The sequence below is a fragment of the Petaurus breviceps genome, unplaced genomic scaffold (assembly GCF_028583685.1).
Source record: "Petaurus breviceps papuanus isolate PSGF00001 unplaced genomic scaffold, PetGlider_PUasm1.0 174, whole genome shotgun sequence".
NCBI lineage: Eukaryota > Metazoa > Chordata > Mammalia > Diprotodontia > Petauridae > Petaurus > Petaurus breviceps.
The window spans coordinates 71,357,262-71,382,617 of record NW_027185761.1 but is presented as its reverse complement, the minus strand read 5'-3'; the positions used below and the strand labels follow the sequence as shown (position 1 = coordinate 71,382,617).

The window sequence follows — 25,356 nt, the reverse complement described above, 5'->3', positions numbered from 1 at the left end:
ATAGGTTGTTTGCAAATGCACGTGTGTGCACACGGGAATGGCAAATGATGAAATTAGCTAGCTGATCTCCATATTTATCAGAAAAAATTCTATATTTACCACTTCACCAAAAAAAAAAAAAAAAAATTTTGGACAAAAAAAAAAAAATCTGTTCCTGAAAAACCGAGTCTGCCCAACGCTATATGCCCCTCACTTCCGTGTGCTTTCAGAAGAGGCAGCTAGTGCTGAGAGTGCAGAGAGCACTGGACCTGGAGTCCTGGAAGACCGGAGTTCAAATTTAGCCTCAGATACTTACTAGCTGTGTGATTCTGGGTAAGTCACTTAACCTCATGTTTCCTTAACCCTAAAATGAGGATACCTCACTCATCATAAAATGAGGATACCACCTACTTCAAAGGGTCAAATGAGCTATTTGCTGTGCTTAGCACAGCGCCTGGATTATTCCCTGCCCTGCCCTCACTTCAACGAGTCCCCTAAATCTGTCTGGGCTGAGATTCCTCATCTGCTTCCTCAGCTCTTTCTGGACCACAGCTCCAGAGCTGGAAGGAGCTTGGAGATCATCTAGACCCAAACCTAATTTTCTAGATGGAGAAACCCAGGTCTAAGTAGGAACGCAAGTTGTGTAAGGTCACACAAGTCGTGCCCAGCCCCAGTGACAGCCTCTTCTCGATGCCTGCCAGACGCACAATCTCGGCGATGTGACAGTGGCCTTTGGTGGGAGCCACGGCAAGCACAATGGACACATCTTCCCCATCCCCTCCCACCCTCACCACTGACACTGTCACCCAAGTGGCGGTGAGGAGGGCACAGGGTCTGGCCCATACTCCATTCATCCAGGACAGTGATGCACACGGCGCTCCAGCAGGGCCCCGCCCCGTCCTCCACAAGCAGTGCATGGAAACAACCTGAATTTCCATCTCACCTCCCACCAAGGGCACAATGCTAACCTCTCCTTTCATATACGTGATATGTTTAATAAGGATAAAGAGGCACAAGCGTCCAAAGAAAACATGGGGCTGACAACTCGGAGGGTGATGCCTGATGTGCTGGAGAAAGAGAGGAAGGGCCCCTCGTCAGGAGATTTCCTCAGCTGGAAGGGAGAGGGCACGGGCTGATAAAGGACTAGTCCAGGCATCCAGCTGCCAGCAGGGCCCAGAGAACAACCTCATTCATGCATTTCCAGGGATGCTTTTCTCTGTGTGTTATTTTATTCCTCCTGATGCATCGGCTTTCCCAGAGCCTGGCCTGTAGTGAGCACTTGAAGGCTTGTTGACAGATGCCCTCAGGAGTTACCTTTGCTTTTGCACTCATTCTCTTTCTCTGCATTCTTATATACAGGCTTGTCTCTTACAATAGAAGAGAGCAGCCTTAAGAGGAGGGATTTTTTCATCTTGGTCACGTGTCACCAGCAACTAGCAGTGCCTGGAACACTTAAGAATCACTTGTTGAATGACAGATGGACCAAAGGATCATCTCATTTCTGCCTCTTTCCTTTTCGTTTTAAATTCTCACTCATCCCCTCCCACCCTTAGCACCAACACTGTCACCCACATCCACACCTGGCTTTTGAAAGAAGAGTCCCAGAAAGTGGGGGAAAAGAGGAAGCAAGTGTGTTTGGGCCATCTTTGGCTTTGGAACTTCTCTTTCACAAAGGCCAAGTCTTCTCAGTCCTCAAATGCTCAACATCACCAGAATCCATTTAAAGGGCATCCCTTGGGACTGGTCATGGAGCCTGGAGGCAGGGGCTGTATCCTTCTGCTTCTGGCTTATCCCATTTTATTTCTGCCTCTAATGGTAGTTGACTGACTTACATTCAGTGACAGAGGTGGGGGTGGGGAAGATGGATGGGAAGGATCCCAAGAAACTTCCTGATGCAAAAGGTGGGGGAATCATTTAAGTATTTATTTTATTTTATTTTTGTGTCTGGAAAGACCCAAGTCCCCCAGAAGATATCTTGATTACTCTAAAGGTCACCTTCATCTTGAGTGTGGCATTTCACCCAGGATGTCTCTCTCCATATTAGGAATTTGGTATTCTTAATTCAATTTAAGACCAACTATTTTAAAGTAATAATTTTCTTTTTACTCTCCTTGTCGGAAAAAAGATTTAAACACACACACAGTCTGTAATTCACTGCAAATGGAGTGAAATAACTAATGGAAATCTGCTTTTGATTAGAGATAAACCCCCAATAAGGAGAGTGTCGGCCGTCACTCGTTCTCTTCTCTAGACTCAGATATCATATTGCTAAAAAAGGGCAGGACAGGGCCCTCTTCTCTCGAGGAATAGTATGGCGTCATTTTGATTTTCACTCTAGCTTGAAAAAATAAAAAATACATTAAGAAAAAAAAAGTTGAAGTTTTCAAAAAAGGTGATTGAGACTCTCCTAGGACTGGGAATCTTTAAAATATAGAAGGTCAAAAGGTAAGCCTCCCCTTAAGGGATATATGACATCAGGCAGAAGCATCTCAATGCAAAGATAAAACCGACTGGCTTATAGATTTTATAGAGACATCTTTGGAACTTAGTTGTGGCTGGTCTTGGGCTCCAGATGGAAGATTGCAGTGTGTTTTCTTGGGGTCTCAGTTCCTTTATCTGTTAAATGAGGGGGGGATGGGACAGCCTGTGGGCCCTTTCAGCTCTGTATCTGTGACCCCCACATGCAAGGAGTGAGATCGGGATCAGCCTTGGAGGGAAGACCATTGCCACTGAAGTGGTTAAGATGGCATCATCTAATTCATCCCAGTGCCTCAGTGTGTCTCCATTAAAAAAATATCTCCAAATGGATAATGGAAAGACGTTTCTTTGGTTGTTGTGTTTGCTGTTGTATTAGAGTCTAATTCGTGCCCCCCCCCCATGGAAACCCCTTATCCTTGTAAATCACTCCAGAAGAGTTATTCAAATCCTTTTCTTAATGTTTCCATTTTTTCTGGTTTTCCAATCAATACCAATCTGTCATTGATATATTTATTAAAGTGAAAAAGAAAGCATCATGAGGATCGCCAAAGAGATGATAGATCTCATGTCGGCCAAGTTCCTGCCCTGGTAGTAAAGTCCTCAAAATTGAAATCAGTTGCATAAACGTAAAAGACATAAAGGCGAATGAGGTAACACAAGTACGGGCTGTTTGTCTCAGAAGAATCATAAACATGAATAAGAAATTAAACGTTTTCAATCAACATCCACTCTGCTCAAAGGAAAGAATGTGGTATAGGCAGATAGAAACATGAAGGAACACACATAGCTCTGCTAGCCCTGGCTGCCCCGAGGCTCTCAATGGCCAGGGACAAAGCATTTTAGCCCGGCCTTAGCATGGCCTTGGTTCACAAAGGAGGCCTCTGCCTACCTCCCACTCTCACATACCGGTAAGTCACTCCTTGGGATTCTTCTTATGCTGAGGAAGAAAGCCCAGATATCTTGCACAACAAACCCCTAGAGCACAGGTCACACTGACTAGCTGGAGAGATGTTGTGCACTACATCGAAAAGCATGTTGGCCCTGGGTCCACATTCTAATTGTGTCATGCAAGGGAGTCAAGCAACATCTCTGGGCTTTACATTCATCATTTACAAAATGAGGGAAATTTCCTTCCAGCTCTAAAGCTGTAATCATGATTCCATGGCATTTAGCATGAAATGCACTGCTAGGTCTAGATCAAGAGAATTACTGACAAGTCTGAATTTTTCCACCAACTTGCCACCTGCCCTCCAGGGCACTCGGGCCATTTTGCCCCTGCCTCACCTTCCTGGCTTGGGGGATGGGGTGGGGAAGAGAACAATAAGATTTGCCCTAAGTAGGTGTTACCTGAGCTGGCTTTGCAGCCCAGCTCTGCCACTGAGTAGCTGTAAGACCTTGAGCCAGCCCAGCGGCTGAGCCTCAGTTTCCCTTCTATAAAATGGGGGGAAACGTAGGGGGCTCGAAGGCCTCGAAAGTGTCTTCCAAGTCTAAACAACGACCCAATGGCCACTGCAGGCCGGTCGAGCTCTGCATCTCTGCTCTTAGGAGCCTCTGGTCCCTTGGGGTGGCAGTCCGCCCATCTTCCTGACGACTCTTGTTTCCATAACAGACCCTGTTCTGTGGCTCACGGCTGCCTCTCTTCATTCAGCACATTAATTGAGCTTTCCACTCTTTGACATCATTCCTTTGGGATATTTATAGCCGTTCTCATGCGCCTGATTGTCTTCTCTCCTCCAGGTCATACATCTCAGACTCATCACATTTCACTACTTCAATCGTATCCTTTAATCACCTCATCAGCCCTGTCATATTTTTTAAAAGTTTCCTTCCACTTAATCAGTCTCATTTCTAAGCTTGAGCTCAGCCTTCCCCAATGCAGCCTCCAGGAAAAGGAAGCATCCTCATCTTTGGTGGGACGGCTGCCATTGCCATAGGAGCCTGGGCTGAGGCTTACGTGGGTCCCACAAGCCACCTCGTGCACCCACTAGCCAGTGGCTTTGTCCCTAATCCACTCCCACCATGGATGCATGGCCAAGGGAAACAGAAATCAGGACATCAAGGAATAGAACGAAAGCTCATTTCCACCGGCTTATATCAGGAAAGCAGCTCAGCTCAGCTCCTGCTTGGCTCCTCTTGTGTTCAAGAGACTAGGGGTCATTCACATTCACCAGATCAAGCATCATGAAAATACAAATTGAGGTCAGGAGGGGACCTATCCAGGAAAGGCCCTGGATTGTGCCAACACAGAACATCTGGCCATTCAGGGCAATGTGTGCCATGGGGTCCTGGTGTGGGCAGGGAGGTGGCACAGTGGATAAAGCATGGGCCTCGGGAGACACTTAGGAGCCTCTAAAGGCCTCAGTCTTGCTCATTTGTAAAGTAAGACTAATAATAGTACATACCTAACAGGGTAGTCAGGGAGGCTTAAATAAGTAACATGTCCAGTGATCGGCAAAACTTAAAAGCTATGTGAATGACAGTGGCTGCTAGTATTATCACATTTTTATGTTATTTGGGGCAGCTAAGGTGGCACAGTGGACCAAGCAGCGGGTCTGCAGTCAGGAAGACCTGAGTTCCAGTCTGACCTTAGACACTTACTAGCTGAGTGCCCATGGGAAAGTCACTTAACTTCTGTGAAGCAGTTTTCTCATCTGTAAAATGGAGATAATAATAGCACCTGTCTCCCAAGGTTGTTACAAGGATCAAACAAGACAATAACAGTAAAGCCCTTGGTATACAGTGAGCACTACATAAATATTGGTCATTATTATTAACCATCGCACAGATGTGTTCTGCTCAGGTCCTGGGAATGAGCAGAGAAGGAAATTGTGGCTTGAGGACAAGAATGGCTTTCTCATGGTGGGAGCTATACAGAGCCATTAGGGGAGGTCCTCCTGATTGACCCCTTGAAGGGGATGTGGCCAAGAGGATTCCCACTCAGGTACCCCTGGGCTCTCTGGCCCTGGCGATCATTTCTAACCCAGATTCTAGATAGAAAAGCAAAGCTCTCCTCCCCACCCATCACTAGAGGCAGCCTTCTCTCCAGCTGCAGAGGACATTGGAGGCAAATGGGCCCTGTGTGGCCCCAGACTCAGCTCTGAGGTTTTTAAGTAGATATGATAAATGGGATAGATTATACAATTGCATTTATTACCATGGCTTAAGAGCGATGACTGCACTTCCTTCTTTCTTCCTTCATTTTATTTTTTTTTAAATTAAGGATCAGATTTTTAACCACTTGGAACATTGTTAACCCTTTCATTCCACTGCCCCCCCCCGGTGTCTTCCTCGCCCTCACTCCAATCTCTACCTTTTCCATACTAGTAGAGTAGGGCTGAGGACAGTCTGGGTGCAAGCTCTGCAGGTAAGGGAGATGCCAGGCAGGCCTGACTCTCCTTCATGCACTTAATGCTCCTGTCCCCTGTTGGCTGCTTCCCATTGGCCACTTCTCTGGCTTCAGGATGAAGCTGAAGTGTTACTTCAGAGACAAGAAAGAAGCATGGCCCTGGTCCTCAAGTGTGTGTGCTGCTGTAGGGGCACCAGAGTCTGGAGCTTCTGGGGATCCAAGAATGCTTGGCTTCCAACCATTGTGTCTGTTGGATAACTGCAGTTAAAGTTAGGATTGCTATGATATAACATCAATAATGCCATAGTATGATGCGCTGTGATGCCACATGATATCACATGACATAATAGAATATGTAATTGCTGTTCAGTCATGTCCAACTCTTCATGACCCCATCTGGGGTTTTCTTGGCAGATACACTGGAGAGCTTTGCCATTTCTTTCTCTAGCTCATTTTATGGATGAGGAAACTGAGGCAAACGGTGTTCTTCCTAACTCCAAGGGCAGTTTTCTGTCCATACTACCTTGCATCTGTATATATACATATACAAATAATATTTTCATGAAGCCAAAAGATGATTAGAAAGCCTTGTTCGGAAGTACTTTTGCTTGATTCCTTATTGTGACCCATCAGGTATGTAGCTTTCCAAAGGAACAAAGGGGACTCTGAAAGACAGTGGCCACTCTCCCTTAGACTTCAGAGTCTGAGAGAAGACTTGGAAAGCTGGTCACAGCTTGAGTCATGACCTCAATTTTGAAAAAGCGTATTTCAGTTTTCTGAGGGCAAGGGGAATAGAGGAAATCCACTTTCTGAAATGGATGCTTAGCAAGATGAATACCAACATTGCCATGTGCGTATAGAAGGAATGTAGGTCTAACAATTTCCATAACTAATAAAACCTTCTATTCCCAAAGAATGAGGGAGAGGAAGGCCAATAGTCATCTTGTGTCTTCAGATATCTGAAGGGGTGTCTTTTGTAAGAAAGGTTAGTCCTGTTCTCCGTAACCCCAAAGGCAGACTGAGGAGTAGTGGGTAGAAGATGCCGGGACATCTATTGATGCTAGTTGTTAAAGAAAACTTCCTTCCACCAAGAGCCATCCCAGGATAAAATAGGCAGTCTCACAAAGCTGTATTTATTCTTTTTCACTGAAGATCTTCAAGCTGAGGCCAGATAATGACTTGTTGAGGGATGTCTAACAAGGCGGTCCTTCTCAAGCGGTCTCTGAGGTCCTTTCAGCTGAGATTCTCTGATTTCACAGAGACACTGTCGACAGGCTGAGTTGAATGAGATCTTGGAGATCATCTAACTTACTTTCTTAATTTTATAGGTAAGAAAACTGAGGTTCAGACAGTAGAGCTGGCCTCCCAAGGGTCACAGAATACGGCATTACCTGAGTCCAAACTCTTCCCTGTCCTGAAGCCTTTTACTGAGCACCTACCGAGCTTGGCAAGTGCTGGCCTGAGTTAATGTGCAGTGTCTGGCAAGGGAGAGAATCATGTGAGCATTTGTTAATGGATTGTCTAATTAAGTAGACAGGATTCCTGCCCTCTAAGAAATGATGATGACTGTGCGGCTCTGTACCTGTGATGAATGGCCAGGACCAGGACACTATAACAAACCAGCCAACACATTCACACACATAAGGTGTCAGATAATCAAAGAAAAAAGACATTCAAGGGGCAGCTAGGTGGCACAGTGAGTAAGAACACCGGCCCCGGAGTCAGGAGGATCCAGGATCGGTTCCAGCCTCAGATACTTAGCACCCACACAAGAAAAACTGGCCGTGTAACCTTGGGCAAGTTACTCAACCCCAATTACTTTAAAAAAAAGACATTCAATGCCAAGATCAAGGAGATAGATGGACAGAAGCCGAATTCAGCACTCTGATCACTTAACTTGCTGCACGTTAGTTCAGAAGGGTCTCTCTCTTGAAGGACCCAACTTCCATGAACTCACAGAGTCTCTTAAGATGCAATTCCTACATCAGGAGAGTTATTATTGGGTGAATGACATCTCCTTCCTACCTCCCTGTACAAAAGTGCATCTTTTAAAATGGCCATTGGTGCTGAGGCATTTGGACATCCTACCTCCCTGAGTCTCCAAGAGCAGGTTAATGCTCACATACTCTCTGGTGATGGGGAGAAAACTGAAGTGAGAAGTTCTGAAAAGTGCTCACAGGAGCTGCCCTGAACCTGCCAACCAGGGGCCCAAGGTGTAAACGGGAAGTCAACTCCACATCCTGCAGCAGGTTCATTAAGAGGCAGGACCACCAAGGGCATGGAGACTTGGCTTCTGAGCTTCAAGGGCAAGTCCCATTTCTGATACAAACTGGCCGGACGACCCTGAATAAGTTACTGATCCTCTTAGTGGCCCCAGACAATTTGCTAAGACTGCCACAAGCAGCAAAGGTGCCAATCTGCACGGGTCAGGAAAGCTCCCTCAGACAGGCGTTCCTTATAGCCATGACATCACATGATCAGTCCATATCCCTTCTGGGGTCATTAGACTCTATTCTATCTTCACAAAAGAAGATGGGTTAGCCCCAAATGTGCAACCAGAAGAGAAGCAATTCCCAGACTAGGGAAATAGCTGAATAAAGTTACAGAGAGAAACCAAGCATTAACAAAAGAGCAAGGTCCATTTCAAATGACAGAGAAGAGTTTAGGACTCTTTACCTCCCAACTGGAATGGAAGACAAAGAGATGGGAGTTGCTCACCCATGCAACATGTCTGTTCCCTGCCCCCAGCCCCCAAGTTTAAGCTTCCTTTTATGCATCATCTCCCCCCCTTAGATTGTAAGTGCTTTGAAGGTAGGAACTGTCTTTCCCTTCATTTGCATTTGTAGTCCCAGTATGCAATACAGCACCTAACACGTAGTATGTCCTTAATACATTTTTATGGACTATTGTCATATCCTGGCCACCTCTTCCTGATATCCCAGCTGGAACTCCCAATGCATTTTTGTAACAACACATTGGAATCCACTCTGTTCGACTTCTTTGGTCTCTAAACTGCAGTCTGAGGTTCAGCAAAGGTATCCAGAAAACATTCCCTTTCCTGAACTTTGTTGCTCAGCCTTAAGATCCTATGTCCACTTAGACCATGGTGTCAGTGGGAAAATGTAACCTGAGTATCAAGCAGTCAGCTCACAACCAAGATGGGAAACAGAATCCACTTTGTTGGGAGGTTTTTGTTTGTTTGTTTTGCTGTTCTTTGTCGAGTAATGCCTCTGAGACAACTCACTGGCCAATAAAACGGCTGGTGCTGCCATTTCTGCTTTCCCTGTGCCCCACCTGCCTCCAATGCCTTTCATTAGCACATCCTGAAATGAGAGCAGGCTTTAGGCTTCCTATCGGGGAGGGATCAGTAAACAAAGCTGTCACTCACCATCAGGACCCTGCAGAGAGCAGAGCTGCACTGTTCTCAGGAGACAGGGAGATGTTAATCTCAAAAATGCCCTGCAAGGATCAGTCTCATTTCAAAACAAAGATGGCGCCTATTAAGAAGGATTCTTTAGAACAAATATTTCTTTAATCAGAGAAGCATCCTGAAAAACAAATGGTCAGGCAGACTAGAGAGATCTCTAATCCACACAGAAAGCTGACCTTAGTTTGATGCTTTCGAAAGACTCATGATTTCACATGCATTGGCATTCCCTTCCCTGAGGCAGATCCCCTGACTCCTTCCTGCCTGCAAAGCATTGCTGTGCCCCAGAAGACCATGCCCCAGGGCCAGCCTCTCCTCTCTTATCTCGCTTTCTCCTTGGATGGCACACCCACAGTCCATGACAGGCCTCCTAAGGAACACACACTTACGTATGGCAGGGGTCCAATCCCCTCATATTATAGGTGAGGAAACTGAGGCTCTTATCCTCAAAGTTCTTCCTTCCTTAGAGAAATCCTGATCTTTGCCACAGAGGAATAAGCTATGGAAATATGAGCTTAGTGGAGGTTATGGAAGGCCAAGGAAGAAGACGAGCTATAGCCAGAGTCCAAAAGAGCATGCATAATTCTCAGGGCACATTGAGTCTAGCCCAATACAGCACTGCAATGAGGAAGACCTTGGAGAAGGCTCAGGGTGGGGGGAGGAGATGACATGGAAACCTTTGGGGACTGGAAGGGACTTCAGGGAACAGAGTTCTTCTAGTTAGCCCCAGAAGTTGGAATAAGTGCACCAGGATCCCACACGGAAGTGGCAAAGATACGAACCTTGGTTTGTTGTCAGGAAAAACTTGACAATTATGACTGTCCAAAAGGAGAGTTGCCTCTACTGCCTGGAGAAGGAACGATTTATTCTCAATTGGAGGATCACAGAATGATAGATTTATGTTGTGAAAAAGCATTTATTAAGTGCTTACTGCATGCGTGCCCTGTTCTAAGCATAAATACAGGCAAAAAGATGGACCCTGCCCTCAGGGAACTTCCATTTTAATGTTAGAAGACACATAGGAAAAGGAGATAAAAAGAATGAGAACATGGTGGGAGATTTCCAAGAAATAAACCATTGCTGGTGTCTGGGACTTTCTTAAAAAAGGAAATTCCAGAAGGAACTCACCAATGGGAGAAGGGGGCCATAGGAGCATGGTAATACAAGTGAGCTGGAAGGAATACAACCCCTTTCTTTGGGCAAATGATGCCCAATCCAAGATCAGACAGAAAGTACTTGGGAGATGCAGAATTCAAACCCAAGCCTACATTCAGTGTTCTTTCCGTTGGACTACACTATCTCTCTTTAATCAGAAGGTGGATAACCACTTGTCAGGGACGTTGTAGTAGAGATTCCTTTTAGGAATGGATTGGTGGATGTCTACCAAGATTCCTTCCAGCCTTGAAGATTCTGTGATTTTATGAAATGCCAGAAGAATGAATGAATGAATGAATGAATGAATGAATGAATGGTATAGCCATTCATGAATGAGGTCTCCTAACCCTAGTCATCAGGGATATAAGAGAAGGAACTGCCAATCATAGAGAGAAGGAAGTAAACATCAGAGGATGGAAAGGAGTTGAGAAAGAGAGATCTGAGAGGAAGAGGATATAGTGGTGGTGGGAGGTGGGATGCTTGTTTGGATGCAACCACTAACCCTCTAGATGATACTTCTCTGGCGGTTTGGATACATCTACTGTAGTTTCAGGACTATTTCAGCCCAGACTTTACTGTCCACATGCAAGTGGGAAAAGAGGCAGGTGTTCTAGGTCAAAGTTAAGTTGAAAACTATAGAACAAGAAGGTCAATGGTCATGCTGAGCCAAAACACGCCTTCTGGCCATACCTGCTGGTCTTGGCTTGTGGCCGTCGGTTTCCCATTGCCTTCCCTCTTCAAGGTGTGGCAGGTTTCTCAAACACACGTTTGGAAGTCTCCAAACACAAGACTTGAGCTGGGCAAGTGAGGGCTGAGCTAGAATGACCATTGCCATGGAGGGGGAGCTGGAAAGAACTTGTCCTGAGGTCTTTCTGTCTAGTAGTTAAACCCAGGGGAGTCACCAAAAATTTGGAACTCTGCCCAGATCCTGGGCCAGAGGAAACTCTCCACTCCTGCCGTCCTGCTATGTGCAGCCTGGACAGTTAGGGTAAGACCAAGATTAGACCCCATCGAGGGCAGGAGAAGTGGGGGCAGAGACTTAGTGTGAAGATGCTGGTGACAGAGCTTATATTCCACCATCACCACTGCAGTGTCATCAGGTCTTTCCCACCTTCCTCAACCCCATCCCATTCCAATCTAAGTAAAGGGATTGATTGGACTATGATCAGAAGCCTGAGGGAATTATATATGGCAGCTGGGGACAAAGACAGACACAGACACAGAGAGACAGAGAAATAAAGAGACAAATAGAGATAGAGAGAGGAGACAGAAAGAGCAGAAAGGGAGGGAGGGAAGAAGAGGAGGAATGAAAAGGCAGAGAAGAGACTTTCCTCAATACAGGGGATTTATTTGCTTGCTGATTTGTATGCACTTAATATCATACATCAGTAAAATTGTTAAAACCTGACTTAGAGCTAGTAAGAAGCAAGGCTTCCTGAAAGCAAGCTCAGAATTTACTTTGCAGTCTGATTGATAGTGTAAGAGATGAAGGAAGGGACAGCAAAGGGAGTGATAAGAAATGAGAGGCACAAGATTGATGGGAGTTACCTCTGACATTTAGCGTCTGTGTGACCTTGGCTAAGTCATTTAACTCTGAGCTTCAGTTTCCTCATCTGTAAAAATGAGTTGGACTAGATGGCCTCTGAGGTCCCTTCTAACTCAGCATCTATGACCCTATGAAGTATCCTAATCACCAAATAACTGCAGTCAAAAGTCTGGCCTTTGTACCCAGTGAGGGACAAACAATCACAGGCAGAGAGGGAGGAGGAAGGTAAAGGGAGGAAGGGGATGTCACAATCCAGTGTGCACAAGGCTAGACATCCAAACGGGTCCACCTCTAGTCCTTTTAAATTTACTCTTACACTGTGGTGATAAAAGGGCCTAAGCCCAGAAGGGTACAGATCCGATAGACAAGCTTCCTTGTTATTATAACCAAAGCCAGGAAAGATTGATTAGTTAAAAGAAATTTTGCAACTCTTGCCCAACAGGCCATTGCTGCAGACACATTGAGTTAAACAAGAGTTTTTGTACAAATTGTTTAACTATTTACTTGTTTAGTGGCTTGTTTTGTCTGGAACCCGTGATACAGGTGCTTCTGGATTGCTCAATGTGACCGGACCTGGTTCTGTTTCCTCTGAATCACTTCTAACACCTGAAAACCGGGATGATGGTACTTGACCAAAGGCTAGAATTGAGGGCCACCGTTTTGAGTCCACAGCTGTCTCCTCCTGGGCAAAGAGAGTTCCCTGGGGTGGGGAGAGGGGACACAAGAGCTCCCAGGTCTCAGTGTAAGTGGATATTTGTTTATCATGCAAAGGTCAAGAAGGGGCAACCTAGATAGACCAGGTCAGTAAAAGTCAGGGTGTCCAAAGTGTTCACAAGTAAACTGGAATATTTAACAATGTGTTCTGTCCCCTAAACTGGAGATATTAATTGGGAAATCTATCCTCGGTAAACTGTTGCATTAGACTGGGTGATGAGGACGTGTGAATTGCTGGTGGAATGTATTGGTCACTGTCCTTGCCTCATTGAATTCCCCTGACTTTGCCACTCTCTGAACCAACAGAGATCACTTTGGGGCGACCACCGCATCTATTTCGCATCAAGACACATCATCTTCTCACTCAGGATATCTGCACTGGCTGCCCCCATTCATGGAACTCTCTCCTCAAATGCACCTCCTGGATTCGATGGCTTCCTTCAAGTCCCAGTGAAAGCCCACCTTCTGCAGGAAGTGCTGCTTCATCCCTCTTAATTCCAGTACCTTCCTTAAGTTGGTTATTTCCTATTTCTCCTGTATATGGCTTGTTGTGCATCATTGTTTGCATGCTATCTCCCCCATTCGATTGTGGGACCTTTGAGAACAAAGATTCTCTTTTACCTTTCTTTACCTACCTGGGGCTCAGCCCAGAACCTGGCACACAGAAGGTGCTTAATTAAGTTTTTATTGACCATCTTATTGATCATCATCACATATGACTTCTCTCCTGAGCACTTGGCCTCTTACAAACCAGAACTACAAGGTTTCCATTCTCCCTCCTTCTTTGGACATTGCTTCCCTTAGTCACCCCCACAGAAGGCACTGTTTCCCCTCTGCTTTGGATGCCTGATTTTCTAATATTGTCTCCTGGTTTCTCCCATCCCCTCCCTGATCTGTATCCACTCTTCACAGCAATCTCAAGAATGAGGATAGTAAATCATTTCAATCCTACGTTACCATTCAGATGACACAGTGTAACTTATGAGAAGAGCCCACTTAGGGATCAATGTGGAGGGTGTAGCCTTACTCTCACACCTCATCAAAGACCATGTTTCATCCTCACTCCATTTTGTTAACACAACAGAAATTCTTAGAATATGATGAGGTGAGGGGTGCACATCCATCGCACGCGAGCTTCAGAAACGGCTTTCTCCATTGTTTCCAGGGCTCTCTCCTCCCCACAATAGTCAGGTCAGAATATACCAAAGAAACAAAGTGTGAAATCAAAGAACTCATCATTTCCAACCTGGCACAGAGATCTTCCCCACAGTCGGGTGGTCCATTTCCATGATCAGACCATTGTGTAGCACCTGAAAGGAAGAACAGAGAGTCTTAAATACAGATGAAGTCTTTCATCTCAGGAGATGAACAAAGATGCCAATGCAATTTACAATGTTCATATAGATTGGGAACACAAAAAACATTTAAAATTCCCTTTCACAAGTAGGTCCATCAAATATATGCCTTGATGAAAAAATCAAGGAAAGAATTTAATTCTGACTGTCCAATTTCTTTTCCTCCAAGAGCAGCTACATGTTATCTCCTCCATGAAGCTTTCCCTGATGTCACCAGCAGGCAGAAATCTCTCCTCTCAACTAGCATAACTGTTCCTTTCTCTTCTGCATTTTATGTTTCATTCATTAAAAATATTTATTGAGGGACAGCTTGATGGTGCAGCGGTTAGCTCACAGTCTCTGGAGTCAGGAAGACTTGAGTTCAAATCCGACCTCAAACATTTGCTAGCTGTGTGACCCTAGGCAAGTTACTTAACACTGATTGCCTCAAAAATATTTATTGAGCACCTAGCATGCTCCAGACACTGTGCTGGGAATTGGGAATACACAGATCAATATGAAACAGGCCCTGCCCTTAAGGGTTTTACACTCTATTGACAGGAAACAACATGTGTATACAGAAGACGGTTTTGGTTTTGGTCTTTGGAGTGGATCTGTGATTTTACTGGGGGAATTCTCAGGTGAGAAAACTCCTTCTACCACTGATACAGTAGGTAACTTATCCAGGGTCACACAGCCAGCATACAAAACACAGGTAAAATAAATCCATTGCAATTTCTGCTTTTGGACACTGGCAACTGAGAAAATCAGGTCAGGGAGGTGTTTAATCCAGTAACATATTAGGTGTTGTAGCAACAACTCGATATTCACAGTGCTGACGGCAACTATGAATATGCCAGCATAGTTCTCAATTGCAAAATATAACAGAGCAAAACATTTATTCAAACACCAGGAAACCAAATCCATCATAGCAAAAAACAAGTTAATACACAATATCACAGCAGGGAGCCACAGCATCCTTTAGCCTCACAAGCCTAGCTGTCACACAAGGATGCAAACACTCACCAACCATGTATCTCCTTGAGTGTATCCTCTCCTCTCTCCATCTCTAACTGCTCTGACCACCTGTGGGCTCTTGTCCACCCTTCAGCAAGCTCCTCCCACTACAGGCTTCATGTGATTACATTCAGTCTACTAAGGGACAGATAGGATCTTTAAATTCTCACTGCCATTACAGGTCTTAACATGGTAGGTATCTTGAATGGATGAATGAGCCAATAGGTGTTGAATATGTGCCTCGAATGATTGTACCAAGCCATTTTTCCCCTCTCCCCTCCACCCAGGGAAAACTCCTAATATCAAAGTATCTGGGCAAAGATGAGAATCTCACTTGCAAAACACTGGGGAAGAGGTCAAGAGCCTTGAGTCTGGCCACTTCCAAAATCATGTCATGGCCATTTTCTTTCTCAGAACCAAGAAGTCTCCGAAGCATCATGGTGTTGCTTCCTCATCATCTCATTAGAAATGACTATAGCCAATGTAGTGGAAGAACCTACTGATGGTGAAAGGCAAGACCCAGGAATTCACATAAGTCTGCATGGATTTGGGGGGATGTTCCTCATGCGATGGTCTACAGAGCCTCCTTCAAGAGAAAATGGTAAACGTCCTTGGAAGGTCCGTTAGCCCATCCCCTACCTCTGCAAAAAGACACTTCAATGGAGAACGTAAGATTAAATCAGACCCATCTCTACAAAAGTCCATAAAAGCTGATCTCACAACCTTCTCCTGATAATGCATTCTACTGCTGACAACCTCGATGAAAGTTCTTGAGGCAGCCAGGTGTCACAGTGGAAGGAACACTGGCCTAGAACTGAAGGAAGACCTGAGTTCAAAACTAGCCTCACTCACTAGCTGTGTGACCTTGGACAAGAAACTTAACCTCTGTCTGTCTCAATATCCCCAGCCATAAAATGGGGCTCATAATAGCACCTACTTCCCAGGGTTATTGTCAGGATCAAATGAGACAATACTTGTCAAGTCTTAGCCCGGTACCTAGCAAATAGTAGGTGCATAGTAACTGCATGTTCCCTTCCCTTCCCTTGTTGTCTAATTTAACATTTGCCAAGAAGCCTTTGATTAGAGAAAGGAGATATTAGGCATTTGTTATTCTTCTTAAAATACTGTGTTGTCTCATTAAGACTAATTTCCTTCTCTTAATTCTGCCCATCAGAGTTGACTCCAGTTACCCCTTCACATCTTCAATTCTGTCATCCTCCACATCGGTGCCATTTCCCCTTTCTGTTACAGAAGCCTCACAGTGGTCACAGCACCTGGGTAATAGCTCAATGAATTAAGAGAAATCGTGACTCCATTCACATTCCTTTTACTCCTCCACCCCAGCAGCAGCTTCATCTTCAAACAGCTTTGGCACCAACAGGTGGTAGCATGAGCAAGGGACACACGATTGGGGGTTAGCCTGAGAACACTCCTGTCTTCCAGCCACTCAGCAGGAGGCTGGGGTACTTTGTAGGTGATTCTCTTATTTTTTGTACCAGGCAGCTATGTGGCTCAGAGGATAGACTACTGAACTTGGAATCAAGAAGGCTTACTGGCTGTGTGACCCTGGGCAAGGCATTTCACCCTGTTTGCCTCAGTTTCCTCATCTATAAAATGAGTCAGAGAAGGAAAGGGCAAACGAGTCCAATATCTTTGCCAAGAAAACGTCAAATGGGGTCATGAAGAGTCAGACACAATAAAATGACTAAACAAATTATTTTTATATAGTCTGCTTTTTATTCTCCTTGACATATTGCTGTGTACTTTGGGTTCCTGTCCTGACAGACTCACTAGACCCACATGGAGAACATCCTTGCCACCAGCTCCTACAACTGAGACTGGATGTTACATGGCTAGATAGATTCCTTATAGGTACTCCAAAGAGCTCATCCAAGAAAATTCTTTTCAAAGATGGAATCCCAATTTGGAAGGCGCTGTGCCTCACAGCAGGGTGAGAGGTCATATCCTTTCCTCTGGTTCCTATATAGGACTGTCCTGAAAATGGAAATGCAGAAATCAATTCCAGCTAAGGGCAGAGACAAAAATCCCAGGCTAAATGTCTCTTTTAGCAATCATCTGCCCACTTCCCCCTTCTCTTGTCCTTCCTTGACTCTTTCTGTGAACCAACACTCACTGCCCCATGGCTCGTACTCAGAAAGATGAAAAGAAAGGCTCTGAATAAAATATAATTCAACTGAGGGTTCTGAAATTAATTAACACTGAAATTTAATCATCTGCCTAAAAGGTAAAAGTCAAGGGATGTTACTCAAAGTTTCATGAAGATAAAATACCCAATGATCTCCAAATACCTAATAGAAATAACCTTTTAAATATCTCATTTGACTTCTACATGGATTGCTATAAAGAAATCAATGAATGAATGAAGAAAAACCAAGTATGAAGTGCTTACTACGCCTGGGAGGAGAGGTTTCTCTCTGCTAGGTTTTCTTCAGCTCCTTTGCTTTTAAAATAGTAGAGCTTAAATTGCAAGCTGGTCTTGGAGTGAGAAAGACAGAAAGGGGGCTCATCTCACCTTTGCCACACACTGTCTGTGTGACCCTAGACAAGTCACGATGCTAAGATTCAGAAAAGATGCTGATGTATCAGAGAAATTTCCCCATGGAGAACTTCCCAAACCAAAGAAATCACAGGCTTATTCTGTAGCCACTATTTCTAATTAGTGAATGAACTCACAGGATTTCAGAGTGGATGGGACAGGCTACCTTGTCCTAGGGAAAAATGAACTCTGTAACATCTCAGAAGACCATTCCCCATCCCCGCACTGGGCAACTACATCCCAAAACAAGGAATGGGATCAACCAATCAAAAAGCATTGAATAAGTAACTATTGTGTGTCAGGCATAAGGGCTAGGCTTACAAAAGCAGAATTGAAAAAGTTCTGCCCTCAGTATACCACAAGGGTGATCAGAAGTGAAGACAGATGAGAGACAAAGAGAGAGAGAATATAGATACGTATACACATATTTATATGTATCTATGTAGACACATTTTATATATAGTATATATATAGATACACATATTTGTACATGTGCATATGTATGTATATGCACAGATAGATAAATACATGACTATATATGTGTGTGTATGCATATTAATGGATAAGGCTGGCTTGTCCAGGCTTTTCAAGTCTTCCTAAAATGCATCATGCAGAACAAGGATTCTCCATGCTAAGTCCTGATGCGGTCATGTTGTCCATTGGCAAGCCACAGGTATCACCAAGACCTAAAATGTAAGGATGAAATGATCCAGATGGCCCTGGCATCATGTGGCATGCCTTCTTGTCCCAGGTGGAACCAATCAATCATCAACCCAATAAATACCCGGTTAGTGTTATCTCAACCGAAAAGGGTAGGGGTGGAGTATGGAATCATCTTGAGCTCCCAAAGAAATCTATTCATACTGCAGGAAGAAGGTCTATGCTCAGTGAAGGGGAGAGAGGGCCCAGTGGGCATAGGCAGCACAAGGAAAGATGCCAGGGAGGCCACCTGGGCCCATTTTGTGCCCAGCACCTGGGGCTGGCCATCCATACATCACTTGCCCCGGGCAGGTTCCATCAGACCCCTTCCTACACCAGGTTCCCATTCACAAGAGCAGCCCTATACCCAAGGAGAATGATTTTGACTTCAAAAATTAGTCCAGAGAAATACGGACTCTCAGAAACCATTCACCTCCTTCTTGTTTGTTTTTCTTTTAAACGGCTTTCTTCGCTGGCATTCGTTGAAGATCGCGTTTGCTTTCAGTTGTTACTCATTCTCTCTATCCGGCTTCATTCGAGACCATTTGAATAGATTCCAGAAAAAGTCATGGAGCTGATCACCTTATTTTTGCCCACTTAATTACAGGACTCCCATGCTGCCTTGTCATTGCGTGGATTTCCAAAAGCCGTTTCCAATTGTTCTTGAACTTGTCACAGATATTACGCTTGCCTTAAGGCATTCTGGGAAACATGCTGGGAAAGTATGCAAGGACCATGGTCATTAACCTTTAAAAGTAAAAAAAAAAAAAGTCCAAGGGTCTGAAGTCTTGAGTTTTGCCAGAAACAATCACACAAATGACAGTATCGGTGATATTCTTTCTGAGATATTTTTTTATTCTTTTATTTTTTTAAGAGACAAAAAATACATAGAAAACCAGCAAGATCATTTCCCTTCCTTACCCAAACTCGCAACATTATTCCATGAATCTGTGTGGAGTATAGCTCTTCATAATTAAAGAAAGCTAGGACAATTACGTGCATCTCAGCGTCCACCTTATCATTTCCTCTCCATGTGTCATGAAAACAACTTCGTGGGGAGACAGAGCTTCTACTGTTATGAAATGGAGGTCATAATTCAGGAATACAGTGTTAAAGGTTACTTTCACTATTTCCCAAACACTTTTAATGACCACAAAGAAAACACCCTTAAATATCCTTTCACATGAGAAATTAGACTGTAATCCCATTGGCCCCAACTGCACTTAGATAATGGAGATCGAATTTAAGCACACCAATTTTCCTGTTTTCCTACTTCATTTAAACCAATTATTGTAACTCAGCTTCTCTTTGGTGCAAATGTAAATGACATGGCCCCCCAATGCCTCATGTCCCTTTTGAGCCCTAATTGTGTGTTCCAACCATTTCTTGAATTAATTGGCAAAAGGCAAGACAGAAATAACAACTCTAAAAATGGAGGGGGATGGAGAGAGGGTGGACTCATGTAAGTCAAGGAATGTAAAGAATGATTTATAGGCACCAAGTCCATTAAGAGCTCTCCTCTCCCCACCCCCACCCGACTCCCATGACATCACCAACTCAGGCCTTCCAACCTTGCTCAGCACTTTGTTCTTTAGGTAAAGGACCCCAATGCTCATCAATGCAGCATGTCTGCAAAGTCTGTTAGAAGGGATGGTTCTCAGCAGTGGCCTTGGACTGTCCACACTCATTCAGAAGGATAATATTTTCCTGCTTGTTTAAGAATTTCCCAATTACTCAGTGGTAAAACAATGCAGTTTGTTCACTTAATAGAAATATAAGAAGACATTACAAATACCTCATCCCCCAAGGCCGAGCTTAGTGTTGATGTACTCTAACAACCCGGAAGCATGAGGGACGCTGTGAGTCAGATCATGAAGGTCAGTCTTGGCCTCTGCCCTGCAATGAGACCTTAGCAAGGATTCAGGCCTCTAGTTCATCGTGGCCGTGGCTGCATCACAAGTGCATAGAAGAATCATTGCTCTTACTAAGGTTGGAGCCTTGGTCTAAAAGCTGATATTTACCACTTAATACCTTTACCACCTACTAGTCTCTTCTGAGTAGTAGGCTAAGCCTAAGAGTATATAAGAGAGGGATGGCATGGTAGAACGGGGAAAGAACTGGTCTTTTAATCAGTATGTGAGTTCTGAATCACATCATTTCAGTCAGGAAGAATTTCAGCAGCCACCTAAGCCAGACCATACCCAAGGGGAATCCTAACTATCATATACAAGTGATAATTTTGTCTGTGCTTAAAGCCCCCCCTTAGTCAGTCAATTAACAAGCATTTATTAAGCCTTGACTATTCGTCAGGCACTGTGCTAAGCTCTGGGGTTACAAAGAAAGAAAAAGACAGTTCCTGACTTCAAGGAGCTCACCCTCTAAAGACAGATAGATATAACATGTAAACAACCATTGACATCCAAGATTTATACAGGGCAAATTGGAGGCAATGAGGGGGAATCCCTCATTTTCTATTTTTGGAAAGCTCTAATGGTCAAGAAGGCTTTTCCTGACATCAGGCCTGAGTCTGCTTTTTGCAGCTTCAGCCTATTTACCCTGGAAGTGCCCCCAGGACTAACCAGAATATCCCTCTTCTATCAGTCAGAACTTCAAGTACTTAACCACAAAAATCAAGCCCTGCCATAGTCCTCTCTTGGGTTAGAAATCCCCAGCTCCTTCAAGTGACCTTACACACATGGACTCCATGTCCTTTACCATCCTGGTTGCCTTCCCTCTCATACTCTCCAGTTTAGTCATGCCTTTCATCAGTTGTAGCTTCTGAAATTAGACATGATATTCCAGATGTGGCATGAAGGACAGTGAAGAGAGATATCCTTACTCGTAGAAGCTTTTCCTTTCTCAATGGAACTCAAGATGCAATTTGCTTGTTCAGCTGCCACACACTGCTAACTCAAGTCCACAAGACCCCTAGATCTTTTTCAGAAAATCCACTGCCTAATTATATTTCCTCTAACTTGTACTTATGTAAGTGATTTTTTTTACTCCAGATGTAAGAATTGACATTTACCTTTACAATTGATGTGACCTTAGGCAAATGATTGAAGTTCTCGACCTTGAAGGGATTGGTTGGACTAGATACTTCTATGGTTCTTTCCAAAGTCCCCAAACTTAGAATCATCCTGAACTCCTCCTTCATTCTCCCCAACATAGCCAATCAGTCACTAAGTCTTTCCACTTCTATAAACTTTTCAACCATCCTCTTCTCTCTATGATTGCCCTAGGTCAAGAGGCCCTTTTCACTTCTTATTTGCTCGCTGATCCTCCTTGCCACCAGCCTCTCTGCTCTCCAATGAATTCCCCTGCACAACTGTCACATTGGTCTTCCTAGAGCACTGGGCTGACCATGTCACTCTATGGCCAAGAAGTTTCAGTGATTGATGGGATCTTGGCAAGAAATACAACAGCAATGCTATTGGTGAGAATTCTCCCTGTGCTAACCGTTCAACAGCTAAGTCCTGCTTCAGGCAGACCCTTGATTTCCTGACCTGGCTAGACCACAAATGTAAGGAAGAAAAAGAACCACAGGTCCAGTTTTGACCAATGGTCCCAGAGTTTCCTTTCAGGGAAGCCAGATGCCTCCCTTCTTCCCAATAGTTGCCCTGAATTTTTTCTCTCTTCTTTCTCCAGGGCAATACTCAAGATGTTGTACACCAAAGCCCACCCAAGGGAGGAAGAGAGTATGGAGTTATTTGATGAAGGTTTTTGGTAGTTTGTATTAAGGCCACTTGGGGTGGCTTGTCTCTGCCATAAAGCTCTCAAATGTGCCCTGTCCTTGGGAATCAAAAGGATGGCAGCATGTAAGAGAACAGGAGCACAACTATCACCATCTGCTGTACTCCTGACGTCCTTGGTGATGAAGTCCTGCCCACTGAGCATGTCAGAGGCCTATTATCTCTCCATTCAGAGGATGAGCTGGAGTCTCAGCAGGAGCAATGTCCAGGATCAGAAAACCACAAAGGAAATGATGTCGTGGCCTGCTCAGAATCTGGGCAGCCACAGAGATGGAGGGCCAACTGATCACTGTGGTGATTTCTCTGTGATCCAAGGCATACGGAAGCAATATCATGTGCTGATATTCTATCAACGAACCAGTGGAACGAAAACCTCCCAAGAGGCCATCCCATCATCACCCAGGCTCCATGGTCATGGCATCCTAAGCTGAGAGCGAGGAGGGCCTCAGAGGTCTGTGTTCCAATGGTCTTTGGTTTTGTCTGTCTCCCTGGGAACTACAAAGGGCCTGGCACATAGCAGGTGCTTAATAAATGCTTGCTGAGTGTAATTGAGTTAAACCTTGAATGCAATGTTGGATGGGTTAACCATCAGTCAAAATGCATTTATTAAGTGCCTAATACAGCTCAGGTACTGTGCTAAGTGCAGGGGACACAAAAAAGGGTAAAACACGTCCCTGCTCTTGAGCGGCTCCCTGGTTTAACTGCTTAGTCTTATTTTCATGGGAGATTGCAGATGGCGGTGTAGAGGAGAAAGGCTTGGTCAGTGCCTGACTTCCAGGCAGGTAATGGGGCTCTCTAGGCCAAGAGATGAAGACGGAAGGTACTGAAGGAAGGGGATGAGCAAGGAAAGGGGGTCCCTAGGGTGGTACATGGATTGATAGGGGAGGCCGGGGCAGAGAAGTCAACATCTGCATATCTGAAGGCAGATGACAGAACCATCAACTCCAAGGCCTCCATTTAAGAAAGGACTTCAACTCAAAGCGACTCACAGCTCACTTGACGTCACTGCCTGGGGACTTCTCCAATGTCTCCGCCATGCCCTTATGCCAGCTACCTTACTCTCTCCCAAGCACAACTCTTAAGCTTCCTTTTGTGTGCTATCTTCCCCATTAGATTGTAAGCTCCTTGAGGGCTGGGACAGTCTTTTTTTTTTTAAATTTATATCCCCAGTGCTTAGTACAGTGCATGGCACACAGTAGGTGCTAAATAAATGTCTATTGACTGGTTGAGGTGAAGAGATGTAGAAACCAAGAGACGTCATCAGAGAGGATGCTGTTCAGCCATTTCAGTCATATCCAACTATTCCTGACCCCATATGGCAAAGATACTGGAGTGATTTGCCATTTCCTTTTCCAGCTCATTTTACATATGAGGAAACTGAATCAAATGAGGTTAAGTGACTTGCCCAGGGTCACACAGCTAGCAAATGTCTGAGGATTTGAACTCAGGAAGGTGAGTCTTCTTGACTCCAGGCCTGGTATTCTATCTACTGCACCACCTAGACCCCTCAGAGAAGACAGGTTAACAATTACATTCATAGAAAATTATTGAAGGCAGGCCCGGGAGGCGCAGCGCTGCGTAGCCCGCAGAGGCAGGACTGAAAGGCACGGCTCGGCAGGGGCAGGCCCAGAAGGTGCGGCCGGAGGAGGCAGGCGCTGAAGAGGCCTGATCAACTTGGGGGGCAAGTCTTCCCACCAACCACAAGGGCCACTACCAGACCTATCACCAAAGAGCTGGGACTGGAAAGAGTGAGGTAAGAACCAAATGCAGGGCCCCTGCCTGGGACAGCAAATAATCCTAGGACTACCACTTCATAGCCCAGAAATTAAAAAGAAAAATAAAGGCCCTCTCAGGACCTCCAAAGACCAGGATGGCAGAGTGAACCCCACCTGCTCCAACCCTCCCTCTGACCCCGAAAACATAGTAACTATTGCCCCAGGGCAAAACCCTCTACAGTAAAGGCTTGGGATCCCTAGAGAAAGGGCATGGCTAGGACCCTGCCTCAAAATGGGTAGAAAGCAGACTACAAAGACTCTGGAGTCCTACTGTCCTCAGAGGGAGGAACCAAACACAGAGGGAGACAATGTGGACTCCACACCCACAGCTGAAACATCAACAGGGAGTGGGTCCCAAGCACAGAAAGCTCTCCTACATGAGATCAAAAGGAACTTTAAAAACTGAATGAGAGAGATAGAAGACAAAATGAATAATTCTCTCAAAACCAAAATTGCAGAATTAGAAAAACATTATAATGAAGAAAACATCTCTCTAAAAAGAAAAGTGTATGATATGGAAAAGGAGCTCCAAAAATTAACCAAGGAAAATGATTTGCTAAAAACTAGAATCAACCAAATGGAAACAAATAACTCTATGAGGAACCAAGAATTAGTCAGACAAAACAACAAGAATGAAAAATTAGAAAAAGAGTTAAAACATCTCAATGGAAAAATAACTGACCTGGAAAACAGATCCAGGAGAGATAATCTGAGAATCATAGGCCTACCAGAAAATCATGATGAAAATATGAGCCTGGAAAACATTCTCCAAGAGCTCGTTAAGGAAAACTGCCCTGAGATACTAGAACCTGAGGGTAAAATAGAAATTGAGAGAATCTACCCAACACCTGCTGAAAGAGATCTCAAACTGAAAAGTCCTTGAAATGTTGGGGCCAAACTCCAGAACTACCAGATAAAAGAGAAAATACCTCAAGCGGCCAGAAAGAAACAATTCAAATATCGAGGGTCCACAGTGAGGATCGCACAGGATTTGGCAGCCTCTACACTGAAAGATCGGAGGCAGTGGAATACAATTTTCCGGAAGGCAAAAGAGCTCGGGTTACAACCAAGGATCACATACCCAGAGAGACTGAGCATATTCTTCCAGGCAAAGAGATGGTCATTCAACAATATAACAGAGTTCCAGACAGTCCTGATAAAAAAGTCAGAACTCAATAGAAAGTTCAACCTCGAATTATGAGATGCAACAGTGACGTAGAAAGGCAAACAAGGAAAACACACACAGACACACAGATACACACACACACACCCTGCTATTTGATAAGAGCAAACTGGTTATAGACAAGTAGAGGGTATGAGTATAAAATACACAAAATGACGATTAAAAAATCTTATTAAGGGCTACAAATGGACTGCAGTGGAAGAAGAGGAATGAATGAAGTGGAAAAGGGTAAATTATGCCACACAAAGAGGCATAAAAACAGTATAGCAGAGGAAAAGAAGGGAGGGAGATGAGAACCATATGAGCTTTTCCCTCATTGGTTCTGGTGCAAGGAGGGAATAACAACCAGTTAAGCATAGGACTCTATGGAGAAGAAATGCAAAAAGTATCATTT

General features: G+C 44.5%; 1 protein-coding gene across 3 annotated transcripts in view; it reads right to left on the bottom strand.

Moving 5' to 3' along the window:
• The window catches only part of SUGCT (succinyl-CoA:glutarate-CoA transferase), a 667,680-nt gene that overhangs the window by 122,482 nt on the left and 519,842 nt on the right, over nt 1-25,356 (bottom strand). For all 3 annotated transcript variants that reach the window (XR_011167603.1, XM_069084394.1, XM_069084395.1), the window contains one exon: nt 13,892-13,955. Coding sequence is in view for 2 of the 3 variants with exons in the window: in XM_069084394.1 (XP_068940495.1) it covers nt 13,892-13,955 (64 nt within the window). In the remaining variant the exon portion in view is untranslated. The remainder of the gene's footprint in view (nt 1-13,891; nt 13,956-25,356) is intronic.